The sequence below is a fragment of the Heterocephalus glaber genome, unplaced genomic scaffold, assembly GCF_053883595.1.
Source record: "Heterocephalus glaber isolate CG9 unplaced genomic scaffold, H.glaber_assembly_v1.0 deba00001606, whole genome shotgun sequence".
NCBI lineage: Eukaryota > Metazoa > Chordata > Mammalia > Rodentia > Bathyergidae > Heterocephalus > Heterocephalus glaber.
Window position 1 is genome coordinate 8,545,668 of NW_028258377.1, and position 18,049 is coordinate 8,563,716.

At 39.9% G+C, this 18,049-nt stretch overlaps 1 protein-coding gene and 1 long non-coding RNA gene across 10 annotated transcripts in view; one reads left to right on the forward strand and one right to left on the reverse strand.

Moving 5' to 3' along the window:
• The window catches only part of Mcc (MCC regulator of Wnt signaling pathway), a 425,319-nt gene that overhangs the window by 181,224 nt on the left and 226,046 nt on the right, over positions 1-18,049 (forward strand). The window contains exon 1 of one of the 9 annotated variants that reach the window (XM_087194487.1): positions 846-3,442. The exons of the other annotated variants lie outside the window; for them this stretch is intronic. Coding sequence (XP_087050613.1) covers positions 3,356-3,442 — 87 coding nt within the window. The 5' untranslated portion in view covers positions 846-3,355. Of the gene's footprint in view, positions 1-845; positions 3,443-18,049 lie in introns of those variants that run through there. 9 annotated transcript variants of the gene reach the window in all.
• LOC106010684 (uncharacterized) overlaps positions 697-18,049 on the reverse strand; it is a 39,906-nt gene continuing 22,553 nt past the window's right edge. Inside the window, exons 2-3 of the long non-coding RNA XR_001184446.3 lie at positions 5,814-5,890; positions 697-857 (exon numbers count right to left, since the gene is read on the reverse strand). This is a non-coding gene — a long non-coding RNA (uncharacterized LOC106010684). The remainder of the gene's footprint in view (positions 858-5,813; positions 5,891-18,049) is intronic.

Below are 18,049 nucleotides of genomic sequence, written 5' to 3' on the forward strand. Positions count from 1 at the left end.
CCAAGCAAACTGTTCCGGGTGGATCACCTTGGGCTGGATCACCTTGGGCTGGATCACCCGGCACAATTTCCATCGTGAGCAACAGAAGAGAGTCTGGATTTCTCTGGAGAGTTTTGAACAGAGCCTTCCATTTTTATTTTCATATATACAGTATGAATATGTTTATGGTTGGGTGAGTGAGGGAGATGCAGGGAAGAGCCAGTATTAGCGAAAAGCCCCCCCGAAATCCAGGAAGGTTGGGTCCCAAAGCCAGTTAGTTGAAGTACTTTCAGAACTCAGGGCAGAGCAGTCAGGGTCCTGTGCATCCCTTTTGCTCACTCCTTTAAAGCCAGATTATTTCCCCAAACTTTCAAATCATGTCATTTTTTATAATTAGAAATAAAAATAAACCATACATATTTTTGGACATCTTCAGAGTATCTGAGTTCACTTTTGCCTCAGAAGGAATTATCTGAGAAACTAAGCGGCAGAGACACTGCCCCGAGTGATGTGAAGATAACCTGTCCCATTGCTGGTTCAGTACCGATGGGCGAAGTCTGTAGATAGAGGTGGGTTTGGAATTAGGGGAACCGGGGTTTACTTTCCACCAGTGTTTGTGCCAATTTCCTTCAACTACTGAGAGTCACTGTGTTTATTTTTGTGAACCTTAATACTGATTTATAAAAGATCCATCTCCAAGGAGACTGGAATGCTGGCCTTTTTCCTATTGAAGAGATCCTTGGCAGTGAGATGATGATCAGAAAGTTGCCTGGTAAGCATGGACTCAGGCAGGAGATGCTCCTCTATCAGATGTTGCCAGAATGGTGCCTGTGTGCGTAACTTCACTGGGGCTGTCTCTTGTACAACCTTTTGCATGCCTAATGAGGCAACAGAGAGAGAGGGGGAAACATGCAATATGGATTTTTTTTTTAATTCACAGGGATTTTTCCCCCCTTTCTGCCTTAACTTCCTCTGTTCTTATATCACAGGATATTTGCACCAAAGTATATGTTTTGCAATATTCTTTAATTATTTTAAGAGGAGAAATACTGTCATCTTCTCTACATCTGATATTACTATAACTTACACTGTTAAAAAAAATTGTTCAGCTCAAAGTGGTTTTTGGGTATATTGGAGTTGTCTGCTCTCAGTGAGTTTTTTTTTTTCTTAAATTCTTTTATTGGTACATCTTCGGTAAACATCTCAGTGAGCTTTTAATGGTAAAGATTGTTGGAGCCTTGCAGGTATAACAATGCAAAAGAGCAGCTGTGTTCTATTTTGGGGATATTGAGATAGGCTTGCTTTTGGCCAGTTTTTCAGCTGCTGTGTATTGATGATAGTTATGACTCGGTCAACTTTCTCATCCCGTGTGATGATGATGGTGGTGGTGGTAAAACACAACTAACAAAATTTAACGTTTCAACCAATTTTTTTCAGTTCTGGGATCAAAGCCATACTCATCCATGGTAGGTAAATGGTGTACCTCTGAGCTGTACCCCAGGGTGGCCTGTACCACCTGATGGGACCGTCCCGTGCCACCCAACAAGACAGCTGAGCGCGCACCATCATGGTTAAGCCACTGGGAATGTTAACACATTCAGTCAGCTGCCCGGCAGTGAGCTGTGTAAATTATAGCCCCATCATGAACATGATCAACTATCTTCTGTATAGTTCTGTGGCATTAAGGACAAAAGTTGTGGTGTATTCACCAACACTGTCCATCTCTAGAACCTTTTCATCTCCAAATGAAACTCTGTACCCATTCAAGTGTGTCCAGCCTGCAGCCCACAGGTTGGGCACACCTAACCTAGGCCACATCTACTGAAAAGGAATTGTCTTGGGCTGTATATAAAATACACAGTATAGTTAATGTGTATAAATAACAAAACTGCCTGTATTTTAAAATATTTTTTATAATAACACAGGCATGTCCAACTGTGCTATGAGTTGAACACACCTACTAAGTCCCCTGACAAACAGCATTGTATTTTTTTTTTTGGTACCGGGGATCAAACTCAGGTCCTTGTACTTGTGCAGCAGACGGCGGCAGCATTGTATTTTTTGTCTCTGAATTTGCTTGTACTGGGTGTCATGTAAGTAGAATCATACAGTATTTGTTCTTTTTTAATGCCTTTCACTTAGAATCATGTTTAATGGGTCCGTCCATTGTTAGAGCATGTGTTGATTTTCTTCCTTTTCAGGGCTGTGTAATATTCAATTGCATGTGTCCATCACATTTTGTTTATCCATTCATTTATTGATAGACATTTGTTTTCATCCTTTGGCTATTGTGAATGATGCTGCTGTAAACATTTGTGTACAAAATATGTTTGAATCTCTGCTTTTCCTTTTTTTGTATGTATACCCAGAAGAGGAACTGCTAGATCATAATGGTAATTCTAGGTTTAATTTTTTAAGGAATTGCTACACTGTTTTCCATCATAGTGGTCGTACCATTTTATATTCTCAGCAGTAATATACCAGGCTTCCTATTTCTCTGCATCCTTGCCAACATGTGTTTTTTCTTTTCTTTAAACATGTGTTTTCTTATTCTTTTCTTTAATCTTTATTACTTTGAGTGTGTGAGGTGTCATCTTACTGTGGTTTTTATTGCATTTCCCTAATGATCAGTGATGCTGATCTTTTCACATGCTTATTGGACATATTTACACATTTGAAGAAATGCTATTCAAGTCCTTTGCTCATTGGTTAATTGGGTTGTCTAGATTTTTTGTTGTCCATGATTGATAGAAGTTCTTTATTTTTCTGCATTACCCCTTTACCCCCTTCTCTTCTGTCCATATCTGATTTTCTCCATGCTGGAGAAAGTCAGTCTTTGGTATTTCCAGATGGAACGAGAGTGAGTGTAAAATGAAGCCTGAGAGTGAACTGTGTCCCCTTCCTCATGGAAAACCAATGTGTGCCCAAGTCCAAGAGGCTCCTCCAGGTCCCCAAGAATAAGTACATTGTAGTGTCAAAGTGCCTTTCACAGACCGACACCCCACAACTCTGCTTGTGGAAGGAACAGATGATCTCAGCAAATCAGGCAGCATAGAATTAAGGAGCACCCCCGTGCCTGTTATGAGTTGCCCTTTCCTGCTGCACACTGGGATTTCACAGTCGCTAGAGAGGAATTCTGAGACAGAGTGATAGCAGGGGCCTGGGCAGAATAGCCAGGAAGTCTGGGGCTGGCCTGTTAGATTAGAAAACTGTTACTTCATTTCTTGGTGCTGTGAATCTAATCCTGGTTAAACTGAAACCTAATTCATTTTCATGCTTGATTGGGAGCACTTCTGATGAAGTGTTTGCCTGCAAGGAAGTGTTGTCCAGGAGTGCAGCAGAACCCGAAGGTCCAAAGGCAGCTGTGCCTGAGCCCATGACTCACAGGGTGTCGAGAATAAGGAGGGGGAAATACGTGAACAAGACCAAGGAAGGAGGACTTTTAAATTTCAACATTGGACAGGTACATTGAGAGTCAAATTTGGGATCTTATTTTTTTAATATGCCCAGCATATTTCAATCTGGGATGTGCATTCAGTATGGGTTAGAAAACAGTATGCCTTCTGCTAGGCTTGTTAGAGTATCTTCTAAGACTGCTTCTCATTTTGGGCTTCTGAGCTGCTTATGAAAATACTGGCTGGACACACATCTAATTACTGTGGAAGAAAGTGTCTGATGCTGATAAAGCTGCCTTCAAATCCTTTAATTCTCCCACTGTCAGTGATTGGGCAGTCTTTCTGACTTGGCATTAAAACGTCCCCAGTTACCAGTGACATATTGGGATCTGGATCATGTGTTGAGTGACAGGAAAGGGTTCTAGTTTTGGCCACTCCTACTAACTTTTCCACTGGGTCAAGCGACCTACGTTTCTGTCTCTGTAACACTATGTGTTTATAAAATTGTAGGATCTGAAATCATAGCTCTGCCACTTCCTAGTGAGGTGATCTGGCTGTGCATTCCCTGTTATAAAGTAGTGATGATAGGAACCCAGGTACCAGACAAATGTTGCAAAGACCAGTGACATAACCCATGTAATGCCTATCATAGTATTTGGTAAATAATGTTAACTTTTGCTGCTCTCCTAATCATGATAATACTGTGCTCACTATAGTGCTTACCTGCTAGAACAAAGGTGGCCAAACAGAAGCATTCAGAGCAGTAGCTGTGAGTGAACACTGATATAATTTAAAAGAAGATCTTAAGTGTAGGCTAATATGTCATGAGAATGATTCAGGAATCCTGAGAGTCCTGTGACCTACTGATGTTTTTCTTCTCTTAATGTTCAGGCCAAAAACTTACTACCTTGGAGGTGTTTATTCAAATATTAACAAGTCTTAGGAAAGAAAGGTAGGTAGGTATTTTCTTTTTGGGATTGATACAGCCAGAATGTTAATGAGCTAACAAGTGGCGATACTAATTGCTTTAAAATTTTGATTATGAATTGTCTCCTGATTTTATCCCAGCAAAGCTGTTCTCAGTTTCTCTAGTGCCTAGGAAGTGCCCTGAGGATGACCACCATATCTGAGGGCACAGCATGGGAGAGGGAAGGCCCTGTAGGCCACCAGGTATAGAGGAAGGATGCACTGCAGAGAAACAGTGTTGCCTAGCCATCTCTTTCATGTAGATGAGGTTTTTGTCAGTGATGCATGCTTTGTCAATTCCTTTTCGAGTTGCAGTCTGAACTGAAAGAAAGGTTCAGGGAGGGGGTGTGTATGGGAGTTTTGCTTCGGAGTGGCCATGACTGGTAAAGGAGGAGGCAGGTCTCAGGTGAAAAAGGGCCTTGGTAAATGGGTTTGGGAGGACTTGGGCTGTGCCTTTCAGCAAAGAAGGCCTTCAGTCCTCCCTCTGCCTGCCTCCTTCCCTCCCTCCCTTCCCCTCTTCCTCCTGGGGATTGAACACAGGGCCTTCACACTAGGCTACATCTCCAGCCCTTTTAAATGTTCTTTTATTTTGAAAGAGGGTCTTGTTAAGTCACTTAATTGCCCAGGCTGGGGTCGAATTTTGATTCTCCTGCCTCAGCCTTCCAGAGTTCTAGGATTACAGACATGCACCAGCATGCCCAGCTTCTGTTTCTTTTTATAGCTAATTTTTTTCATTTGAAGGTTTTTTTAAGTCTCTTGTACCGTACTTTATTGAGGTTCTGTTTAATGGTCAGAAAGCAGGATTTCATGGTGTATTCATGCTAATGTTTTGAAGTTAAGCAGTTTGGTTGTTTGCTGAGGAGCATATATCTAGAGGGTAACGGGAAGGAAACTGATGGGAGTCCTAAACCTAAGCCCTGGGCTTTTCTTTTTGCAGTACCAAGAATCGAACTCTGGACCTCGCACTTTTGAGGCAGGCACGGTGCCACTGAGCAAATCTCCAGCCCCAGCCCTGGGGTCTCTTACCGCTCACTTTTTGGTTGTGGATTTATGGGCTCCTTTGGCTCCCATCTCTAGCTCATCTACATGGTCTCTCTTATGGTGGTGTTTCCATGTCCATGGCCTAAACTCCCCCGTCTAAGCTGTTGCCTCACAGGTTATCTCCAGTCCAACAGGTAAAAGAAGCACAAGTCTTGTGTCATCCAGAACCTTCTTGCAGTCACTATTCTTGCTCATCCTGCCTCAAAGCAGAACTCATACTGATCTTGCTTCTCAACATGATCTTCCTTCACTGGGTGACATGAGTTCATCCTCTGGACCAACAATGTGTTTGTTTCTCTGAAAGGCCAGTCTCCACTCTCAGTTAATACAAGGTGTACCATGGGGTGTTGGAAACAATTCCTCTGCCTCTTCCTTGCTACTTAGTATCTGTAATACAATCTCTTCACCTATTTCTCCATCTTGGAAGCTTACCTGGTGAGGATAGTTAGGGCTGGAGAAATGCATCACTCCATAGCACATTCTTGCAGCATGAGTGACCGGATACATGACTAATAATTATGAAAACAAGTAAAAAGAAAGTAAGACTAAGAGAAAAGGTAGGGCAGCTACATTTAGATCACCTGGGGGTGTGAGCCCCAGGCGCCGCTCCCAGGCTCCCTCTCCCTGAAGTACCTGGTTACACTTCCCCTCCCTGAGCTTCTGAGGGCAAACTCAGCCCCAGAGACCATCCGGTTGGACCAGGGTTGGAGAACTTTACTTCCAGCCGAATGTCATGGGAAAGCCTGAGCTGGCTCTAGGTGTCTTTTCAAGGGGAGAAGAGATGAGAATGGAGATGGATTAGAAGCAGGATCAAGCCCTGAGGTGGTGGAAGAACCTCTAAGACCTAGAATTGTTACAGATTGTGTTAGAAGTGATAAATGTGAAGGGTGGCAATATGGACAGTCCCCAGTGATTCCACTTAAGAGTTTTAAACAATATGCATTCAGTAGAAGCCGCACTTCAGATTTTGAATTCTGATATTTTCCTGAGCTAGATAAATGCGGTGTGATCCTCCATCTCCATCTCAGCAGCAGCTGCCAACCACAGCTCCTACTCATGCAGCAAATGCCTGGTACTCTATGGTGCGCTGTGCTGCTAAGCCATGATGTTTGGAAGGTTATATGTATTAAATGCATTTTCAACTGATAATCTTTTCAACTTATGATGTTTATTTGAATGTAAACTAATGGTAAGTCAAGAAGCGTCTATACTAATACTTTTGTTAAAATACTTCAAGTGAAACCATAATGGTATAAAGCAACTTCTGTTTTATTGTGCAAGTATTCCCTCTCTTTCTTTATTCTGAAAGCTAAATCTGTACTTTAAAAAATACCTTGCCTTCCACACAACAAGACTCTGGTTGTTAATGGTGCACAATAACAGTTGTGATTTTCAAAAGCATCTTGCTAGAAGTTAGTATTATTAAATACATATTGTCTATCAATACTCTGATTAAGCAAAAATAACATTATTAGAACTCATGAAAATAGTAACCGAATGCTGCTAGCTTTCTGAAGGTTGCTTTCCACATCAGACTTGAATATGTGGTATTTAAGGATGATGCTTACTTTCAGCTCAATTTCATAGGAATTGTTTTCCATAATAACATCCTATATATAATTGTGGCCTACATGCAAAAAAATTCTTTCTTACAAAAGTAGGAAAGACAGTCCAAGTAGTTAAATGTCAGTGTTCATTTGCAAGTGACAGAAATATGTTAATTGGTTTTCTTGGGTGAATGATTATTAACCCAGAAGGAATGATAAAGATTTAAATTCATTTTACTAATTTGAGTTTTAAAAAATGTCAGTGTTCATAGGTTATCATATGGAGTTAATGAGCTATTCCAACAAAGTCTTGAGTTACTGGGTAGGTTTCATTCAGAAATGGCATTGTAATACTCCTTGCTGCTGGGATCAAGTTGTCATCAGAGTGATCAGCCCATAATGCTCTGGTGATTCTGAGCATCCCAAACCATTGGTGCTTATATGTGTCAGATAGGAAGATTGCCATACTTCATGCCTCAGAATGATGAGGTCGATGTGATGTCTTGTAAATGCTACTTACCACAGCAGTTAGATTTGGGAAGTGAGTGTGATCAGTAGTGTGATGAGTTTTGTGCAGAGTTCTGAGGTTTATGACAGAAATTAACCTTTTCACTCAGAGTTCAGCTGAAGAATAATAGGCTTTTCCTTTTATGTACCCACCTTTAATTGACTAAGTAAATTGAGGGGAAAATACTTAAATTCCTTTTTAAAAATACTAAAACATGTTTATAATTAATAGAAAAAGAGCAGCTGAATAAAGAAAGAAAACCCTTTCTTTGTTTGCAGTCCTGAGAATAGAACCCAAGGCATCGCACATGCTAGGCAAGAATTTTTACCATTGAGTTATACCCTTAATTTCCCCAAGAACATTTGTTTATACATTTCTGTCAGCATAATCCAAATTATGTAGTGGTAAAGATGAAAGAAGTTACAATATTAGAGAATAGCACAATGCATGCTGATTGGGGTTATTTCCCTGCGTTTAGTGTTTTGGTTTCGGGACACTCACTCCTTCCCTCTCACTGACCTTTCCAGCTGTATTTCTGGCCACTTCCCACACTCACATTCCAGCCTCTAGACAACTTAACTGCTTTCAGTACCTTTAAGATACTTGAGTGTCTCTGGACCTCAAATTTCACATTTGCTTTTCTTTGCTGGTATATGATCCATATCTACAACCTTTGCTTTTCTATCTCCTATTTATCCTGTATGACTTAGTTCAAATGTTAGTTTTCCTGGAAAACCATCTCCATTTTCCTCTTGTGGTCTAGGGTCATCCCCTTGTCCAGGTGCCCGTGGCTTTGAGCATCACTGCATTATGACAATTCATATGCTGCACAGGCCTGTCGACTTGGCATTTCCTACTGGCGTGGCTGTCACTCACCAATGATCCTGGAGTGTGTGTAGCACGAGGCCCTCAGTGTTCACTTTTGAGTGAATTACATTGATTTAAAACTGTGGTCCCGTGAGACAAGTTCTATTGATAGGGGCAGTTGACAGTGAGGAAATGGAGTCAGACAAATTACAGTGTTGTGCGATGTGCCACATTTAGTGGGTGACAGGTGGGTTTAAACTGGGGTTGGGTCCAGAAGTCCTGGTTGTTTGCACAGTGTACACTGACTCCTTAGACCTTAGACATGGCCCCTAGAGCCAGCGTCTGAGACCTGGGGCTTGGCGTATGAGTTCCTAGAGTGTGGGGGGTTGGTGGGCATTGGGGTTGATGTCCAGGTTTCTAGGAGGATGGTGCTGATAGGTAAGATGAGAGATCTCATAGTAAAATCCAACCTGTGGAGGAATGTTGAGTCTAGATTTGGGCATTCTGAGTTTGAAGTGGCTGTTAGTCATCTCAGTGGAAATGTGCAGGAGACTGTTGGATAATAAGACTCAGAGAGGTTAAAATTTTAGAATCTTTGTTCTTCTTCATGACTTTTCACTCACAGTACAGATGGCTAATGTCCTGTGATCTATCCCATTCTCTCCACAGTAGATGCCTGTATTCAAATAGCACACAGATAAGGAGTTCAGATGTAGGTCAGAGTATCAGTCTCTGCCTTTTAGCATTTTATGTATATACAGTTAACACACATGCTTCTGACTCAGAATTGGCCATTATAACTGAAATAGGTTATGCTTTTTAAGCAATGGTTCTTAATTTTTTTAAAAAAGAAAAATATGATTAGCTTATCATATCATGTGGACCTTCCTACCTCTGACTTCTCCTTAAAGAAATAGTAGGAGAAGGAGTAAGAGGTATGTATGCAGGCAGATGTGATTATAAAAGTAAAGCATGTTGACACAAAATTTGGAAAACAAATGTTTAAGCAAAAAGTCCTATGATTTTACTATTAGGTAACATTTTGATATTTTTTAGTTAGTATTTAAGGGAGCCTACTGTAGTTTTACAGTATTATAAATCTTGTGTCTTCTCATTTTTCTTGATATATTTTCTTTTAAAAGACTTATTCTAACGGTCCATCTTATATACCATAATATATACCTATGGAATAAATATTAGTTTTAAAATCTACATTCATATAAAAAAATGAACCTGCATAACTTTGTTTTCTTATAGTTTTTTATCTGCCAGGGATATATTTTATGATCTCTAGTGGATGCTTGACTCCTTCGAGAGTACCAAATCCTATAAATACTGTTTTTTCCTATACATATATACCTATGGCCAATTTTGATTTATAAATTAAGCACATTAATATTATAATTAATAATAAAACAGTTATAGCAATCAAATTATTTGCAACTTATTTTTTTCTTCTGGAATTTTCCAATTAATAATTTTGGGCAGCAGTGTAAGTAAAACTGCTGAAAGCAAAACTACATGAAGCCTACTGTTTCAGGGGAATGAAGGAGAGAAGTAGGGAAGGGATGGGGTACAGTGGGGGAGAAAACATGTATAAATACAGAAAATGCAGAGTGTATTATGCAGAGCTGACATCTGATGTTACAGAAAAAAACCAAGGATACCTCGAGGCCCTGGGGTGATCTTTGTAAAATAATTGAAAGACTATAAAGGTCAATTTAAAAAAGACCAAACACCTAGGCTATATGATAAATTGGGACCATCTGTTATTCTACTTGGGCTTGCTTTCTTAGACTTCTGCCTGTTGCTTATTTAAGAGTGCTTTTTAAATGGTGCAGGAGAGCTACCAGGTGTCAGCAGCCAGGGAAGGGTTGCAGAGAGACCAGGAAGGGGACCGCAGGTTTGGGAGCCAGCATGGGTTGCTGTGTAGTTCTCATGCTGGTTACTGTTTGGGGCCAGCATAACTGTGTCCACTGTGGGTCTGACTTTCTGATCTGTGTGTGTTGGGAATAGGGGTGGGGGAGAGAGGGGAAGTTGGCTGGCCTTTTTTTTTTTTTTAACCATCAAGTGAATCCAACTGTAGCATGTTTGGGGGAAAATAAAAAGGAAATTAAACTTGAACATCCAAAAGTGTGACTCTTCTTACATGTACCTCTGTCCATGTGATCTCATGTTAATCTTTTTTGGGGGGGAGGCACGGGAATCGAACTCGGGACCTTGTGCCTGCAAGGCAGGCAGCAGAACCACTGAGCTAAATCCTTAGCCCCTTTATTAATCTCCTTTTGCAAAGTCTTCTCCAAACTAGTTTAATGTGTGTGTGTGTGTGTGTGTGTGTGTGTGTGTGTTTTGGGGAGGTGCTGGGTGGCAAACCCAGGTCCTCCTGCATGCTAGGCATGCACACTCTCCATCCTGGAGTGACATTCTCCAGCCCCTGTGAACCAAGCTAATGTAGGAAGCTTCATCCATCCCTGGAGCCCAGTGGAGTAATTTTTAATCACAGGGGCTGCTGAATTTACTTTCTGGCCAAGGAATGTTACCATTGTGAATTGCTAGTGTTTTTCTGTTTCAATGGTGACTTCTTCTAAATTACAATAAGATTATTACCTGGAAATTCCTAAATTGAACTGTGTTGCTAAGTACAAGTCTACAGTTAAAGGCTTTATTTAATTTTTGTTTAAAGTTGGATATGACCAAAATGCTAATCTAACATTTAACCTACTGACTTGGCAAACTATGCCATGTAATCAGTTTTACCCTCAGAGTAACTATTTTTGTAGCAGAATGGAAGAGAGCTGGCTGGTAGCTTCAGGGTGTTTTTGTTTTTTCCTGTAAGGAGCTCATTACTCCAGTGTCCCACCCTGGATGACCCATTGGCTGGAGCCTCTGGTTGCTAGTATGGCTTTAGGTCTTTGCTGCCTTCAGGAAGGAAGACCACAAGCTGTGAGAGCCAGGCAGCCTTGTTTCCCTCTGCCCCTACTTTGCTGGGAATTCAGGTGTGGTGTTGGAGCCCGGCTTCCTAGCCACAACTGTCATCCTGCATGGATATACTTCTCAAGCATGAGGTATACCGTTCATTCACAAATGAGTATTTCTCAAAATAGAATTGATTGTGGGAACTTGGATGATAAAAGCATTTACAGTTGATAATACCAGTGGCCCAGTATTAGGCCCATCGCAGGATTGTAGTATTAGAATCCTGACTGTTTAATGATGGGAGATAGCGCCCAGGATGCTAGTCTGGCCTCAATTTCTGTGACCTTCAAAGTATTGTTAATCAAAATTAAATTATCCCAGCTTAATACAGATGCTTCTCTATTGGTTTCTCCCTTTGCTAGGACGAAGTTGGTTTGCTAAAAATTACACCATTGTAGACAGGACAGGAAGGAACTGAGCAGTTTGTAATGTTTGGAATCTGATCTGTGCTCCACTCTAATTAATACTACTTGTTGTGACAGCATTGAGGCTGTTGTAAGAAATGAGTGCTGCCTACAGCAAACCAAGATAAATCCCTCTGGCACCCCTTCAGTACCTTTGGAGGGCTCCCGCCCTGCTTCCCACGGCTCTTGGGCCTACAATGTTCAGCAGTTTGAGCACAGTGGGAAGCTGGCATCTCTCTGCAGAGCTAAAGCCTCTCTTCGTGGATGTTGATCTACACATAAATCCTGAGAGGAGCCCTTAATGAAGAGCCAAACTAGGATTGTAACAGAGCAGGCAGGCCAAAGAATGAAGAAAGGAGACAAGGAACAATATTTCTTGCCAGAAAGACTTCTTTAACTTATGCCTCCTTGATGTTATTCATTGTTTCTTCATCATTCAGTTTATTATTGTGAAAGAGGAAATTCCTGATCTTTATTACTATGACTATTTGCATACCATTATTTTATTTCTTTATTAATACCATTTCATCATGAAAATGCCCTTTGTTTTTGCAGATGATTCTTGACACCACCAGTACCTTCTTTAACGCATTTCTTCCAAATCACATTGCATTTAGTTTGTACGTGCACACTTCAGTATTTTAAAATGTGGCCTTAGCCTTTTTCTCCTATCCAAATTTTGCCTCTCCTTCGATTTGTAATCATCCTCAGAGGCTGGGAGTTGCTAGTACTTTATGTGCTTTTCTGCCATTTCTCCATAATACCTGATACTGTACCAAAAAAAATCAAAGAAGATCCAATTGAAAAAGCCCCTTGCAGTATTGCAGGCATGACTCAGGGCAAAGCATAGACCAGTGGTGGTGAACCTATGGCACACGTGTTATTTTTAAGGCAAAAGATGTTAATGTATGAGTTGGTTTTTTCTAAACTACAATCTCAGTATTCAGGTTGAATTGCAGTGTTGGGACTTTGTGATTAGTGGGTTTTGGGTAGCAGTTTCTGTAAAAGGTTCGCCATCAGTGGCATAGACTCTCTACTTCTCAATTGAATATAAGCTCCCCTAAGATCTCCATTGCTCATTTATGGTACTTTTTCTGGAGGCAACTTTTGGAAAAGCCTGATCATGTGGGGAATTTCTGATTTCTTTATATATTATGCTGGAACTTTGCTAGAAGGGGAAAGGACACATATTCACGGCATTCCAACTGTTTGCTCTGCATTGACTTAGTAATTGGTAACAAATGAGTTCACTGCTTTGGTGGAAATTCTGCTTTTCTCTTTTTACTCCAGAAGTTTGTGCAGTGTCACTTTCAACCTTTCAGGTACTGTGCTGATGAACACAGTAGGTTAAGTTCTTTTATTTTCCTTTCTGTTATTGTGGCACTAATAGTTCTCTTTCCTTAGCTCATTAATGTTGGCACATTAGTGAAATAGTAATCATAACAACTTTTAAAACTGTTTCTTGCTGCATTTCTATAATTTCTATTGTTGGCACCCTCAAAACCCTGCAGCCACCTTGTCAGCATCATTGCATTTGAGTGATTTTGAGCTGTCTACTCGTGTACTAGGCAGTGGCTTTGTTAGCTTGAGATTGAAAATTCAAATGAATGGACAACAAAGTAAAAGCAACCTCATCAACTATGATAGGAGAGTAATGCCCCATAATTCATTACAGAAGTGTTTCCTCACAATCCAAGCATTATTATATTCATTTTTAAAAGAATAATTACTGTATTTTGTGGATAGAATAGGCTCATAAATTCCAAGAAGCTAATTATGTTTTGTTACTGGTGTTGGTAGAATTCTGATGAGCTTATTCCTATTTCTAGGTTAGCTATTGGGAAAGAAGTGGACAAGGGTGTTCTGGTAATTAGGAATTGCTGAGAGAAATAACGATATTTGCTATTAAAAGAGTTTCTATCACTTGGATATGCTAAAATGAGCATAGCAGAGCTCAATTTTAAATTGAAGAAGGAAATTAAATTGCTTCTTTATTTTTTACACAGGTCTGGCAGGGAAAGGGGGGAAGAATAGAGAACATATCAATTTGATGGTATTTGTAGGCTCTTCTAAGGTTTAAAAAAAAAAATCCACAGTAGGGCTGGGGATTTAGCTCAGTGGTACCACACTTGCCTGGCACACGCAAGATCCTGAGTTCGATTCCCAGTACCAAAAAGAAAAAAAAATCCACAGTATTTATTTAGAAGATGGCTATATCTAATAAGTCACCCACAGACAAATAGGGCTGTACCACGAGAGTTACTATAATAGAAATGATACTGTTGACTCACATTTGAGTGCTTGCTATGTGCTTTGCATGATGAGGAACTGAAAAAGAGGTTAAATTATTGTTCCAAATCATTCTGTAAGCAGTAGAGAGTCAGCTAACTAAATCTATGTAAATTTCCCTTTTGGTACAACTGAAAAAAGGAAAATCCATCATGAAAAAGATAAAACATAGTTAAAGTAAACAAGTTCTTTCTTTCCCCAGGACTGGAGATTGAACTCAGGGCCTTCACTTGAGCTACATTCTCAGGCTTTTTTATTTTTTTATTTTGAAAGGTCTTAAAAAGGAGCTATATTGACTAGACTGGGGTCCAATTTGGGATCCTCCTGCCTCAGCCTCCCAGAGAGTGCTGTGATTACAGGTGTGAGCCATCATGCCAGGTTTCTAATTCATTGGAAAGAATTCAGCTATATTTGTTACATTAGACATCTTTTTATACAAATATTCTTATTCATTAGAGTTTCTATTAAGGTAACCAACTATTCCTGGTTGCCCAGGAATTTCAGTGTACAAACTGTTAATCCTGAGCACACCAGGATGGCCAATTGGTCATTTTGTTTACGATGTCGACACCAAGTTTTATTTCTGGTTTTATACTAGAAAATCCTTTACTGAAGCAAGGATGAATGATCATAAAAAAACTCTCTCCCTTTTCCTTTCTGTAAGTTAGGCTTCTCGTCTGTAGGTTTTGTCTGTTTGCTGATTCCAGACTTGACCCTTGGGAGCCTCCAGATGCGTACAGAGCTCGACTCTTACCCAGCCATTGTGAATCCAGTGCTCTGGACAGGTGGAAGAAGAGAGTTCAGCCATACATTGTTAATAATGGGGAAACTGAGTTGAAAAACAAAACACTTCTGGCCATCAGAATCCACAGGCAGCCAGGTCAGCAGCACAGGATCTCTGTGCTGTCTGTTGAGAAATGTAAACAGAACCCTCTTAGATAAAAGTATTTCCTTCCATCATCTGAAAGTAAACATACTTGGTCATTTATGGGTCCAATTTTGAGTGGTCTGCTGTAAAGAATAACTAAGTCAAATTGCATAGTCAAGCTACATGAATTGATAGAAAGTTAAGTGGAGTATTTTTGTCCTTTTCTTAGAAAACTGTTATTTTTCCTGAAGGAAAAACTGAAGTAAGCCTATATATACCTTTATTTTTTGAAAGGAAAGTTAAAAAGTAAAGTGAAATAATTATCTTTCTATCAAAGGTTTTCCTTAATACCCATGTTGGTAATATGTGGGCTCTTTCATTTAAAGATGAGAAATGGCTGGCGTTGTAGCTTCATGGTAGAGCACTTACCCAGCATGTGCATGGTTCTGGGTTTGATCCCTAGCATCTCCTAAATAAATAAAATTAAATTTTTTTTTAAAAAGAAAAGAACAAAGACATGCTGAGTTACTTGGATGTAATAAGCATAGAAATTGGGAATGTAGTTTAGGTCACATGGAATTCAACTTTTTAAGCAGAGCCCTTGTTACCATATTTTCTAGTTCATCTAGTTAGCTGAAGAATTCCATCAGAAAACATGGAGAATTTTTATATGCCATTATGTGAAATAAAGGGAGTCAGGGAGAAAATCAAATAGATGCAAAAATTGATATTTTGGGAGCCTGGAATTTTTTTCCATGCTTTTCATAACTTTATTTCAACATAACAGTGCTTACAGAAATATACTCATATTGGTTAAGAGAATGCAATTTAACTTATCCTACCCTGGAATTTTTAATCCATATGAGGTCAGCCCTTGGGGATTAGGCTGAGCACTTTGTTTTATTATTTTATATGACTCCTTACTTATAAAGATTTGAATGAATTTAACTTATGCTTATGGTAAACTTTGGGATTCTGTCAGGGAAAGGCAGTGTCCAGCCACCCAAATCAGCACATGGACTTCCCCCTCCCCCATTTCTGTTGGAAGCTAAGTGAATGCCCCCCATGCATAGACAACTTGGCATTGAGAACTGAAAGATAAACAGTTGTATTATCCGCTACTAACTCTTAGAATTATTACATTTCTAACCACTTAGACTTATTCAAAAAAGGATAAGTCAAATTTGCCAAAAAAGGAAACTTTATTCTTACTTTGTTTTGAATAAGTCATAAAACCAAATTTTTCACCAGATGTGGTGCACACCTGTAATCCTAGCACTTTTGAGGCCAAGGCAGGAGGATTATCATAGGTTGGAGGCCTGTTTCCGCTACATAGTCAAAGCCTGGAATATATAGTGAGACCCTGTCTCAAAAACAAAAATTTCTCTAGTGTAAAAGTGCTTCAGGTGCCCTTTTCTTAACATCTTAAAATTTGTTGTGAATGGAAGTGATTTATATTATACAGCTCAACTTTTCCGGCCTCTTTCTCTAAAACATTTTCATATGTTCATTCCTTTGGAAGGTTTACAATTAAACTTCTTACATTGTATATATTTTAAAGTTTCAAAAATGCAGTCACACCTTAGACAAAATACATGTGGTTTTGCTCTGGCACTGAACTGTGTGTACTGTATGCCTTATATCTGAATGAAATCACAGAATGGTGAAAGGAAAATAAAAGCATTTGTCGGTGGGATATTATCCTTTGCAGTCCTTCTAGTAATCATCTTTATTACCATTTGCTTCTCTTGATTGTTGCTCTGACATTTCCATGAAAATTACTGAGGACAGCTGAACTAGATAAATTAGGCCCTTTCTTAACAAATAAAAAACCATTGACATTTTGGCAGCGCTAAACTCATTAACAGTATTAGCCAGGAGTCCTGCTTTTAGCAGAGCCCCATCCTGAGAGTGTGACTGTAGGCTGAGGAAGATAAAGACCTTACTGCTCTTAATTAGCAAGTGTAATAAATGGCAAACAATTTATGGGAGTCCCTGAATAACATTAATCAGATTTAGAAAGCTGCCACAGTTAATCATTTGTTTTGGTGTCACTGTGAAAAAAACCAACATTATTCTTGAGATACAAAGTCCTTTTTTGATGTGTGCTCATTGCAGTTGCTAAATTCAGGAGATAGGAGTCTAACCACATACTCATTCTTTATCACTCAGGATTTCTATGAAAACCTTGTAAGAAAGAGTCCACCAGCCTTTGGTTCCCCTCTTGGGAGCCTTAGTGGAGTCAAAGGCCTAGTTCTCATCTAGAGAAATATTACAGGACCCTGACCCAGGCAAGAAATTTGCCTCCCCTGTGTTATACAGGTTTGTGAGCAGAGAATTATATCCTGCTTCCCTCCAAGTTGTAAATCTGGTCTGATATTTCTTTCTTTTTTTTTGGTACCGGAGATCGAACTCGGGACCTTGCGCTTGCGAGGCAGGCGGTGGAACCACTGAGCTAAATCCTCGGTTCTGCTATTTCTTTATTCTTGTCTTCTCAATCAAATAGTCACCCACCCTGCTATTCCCATTGCTTTCTTAACCACTAATTTTTGCTGCTGTTTCACTTGTGTTCCTTTGGTACCTTTTGCATCTATCCTGCATGCTGCATCCCCTTGCCCCTTGAATTAGATAAATCTGGCCTTTATAGCTCACCTCAATCATTGTTCATATTCCTGCCCTTTGTCGTGCACTAACCAATCATGATGCCATTGAGTGAAATCACTGGCTCCTGTAAGGCTGTATATTTTAGCTTTTTTTTTTCCATCCTTAAGCCCAGTGTTTAGACATTCTAGAGGCAAGTTAAAACTACTGAAGTTCCCAGATAACCAAATATTTACTGATGGATGATTAAAATGAATCTGCTTCCCAAATAAAAATTTTTGGTTTTGCAGGTAGCTTCTTGGGTTGTATTGGTCAGCTATGTGTTACTACAGTGAAATACCTATGGCAGCTGACTATGAGAGAAGAGGTTTTATTTAGCTCATGATTTTGGAGGCTGAAAGACTACATGGCATGATGCAGGATCTGGCAGGGGCATCATGGTGGATGGTGAGTGGCAGGGCTCATGGGAAAGAGCATCACATGGTGAACCCATAAGCGGGGCCAAGCGTGATCTTTTCATAGCAGTCCTCTTATGAGAACTACCAAAGGATCCCATAAGAATTATCTCCTGACCCCAGTGAACTAAGGACCTCCCACTAGGCTCTACCTGTCAAAAAAGGCTTTACCACCCCGTTCCAATAGGCCATTTTGGGATCTAAGACTTTAAC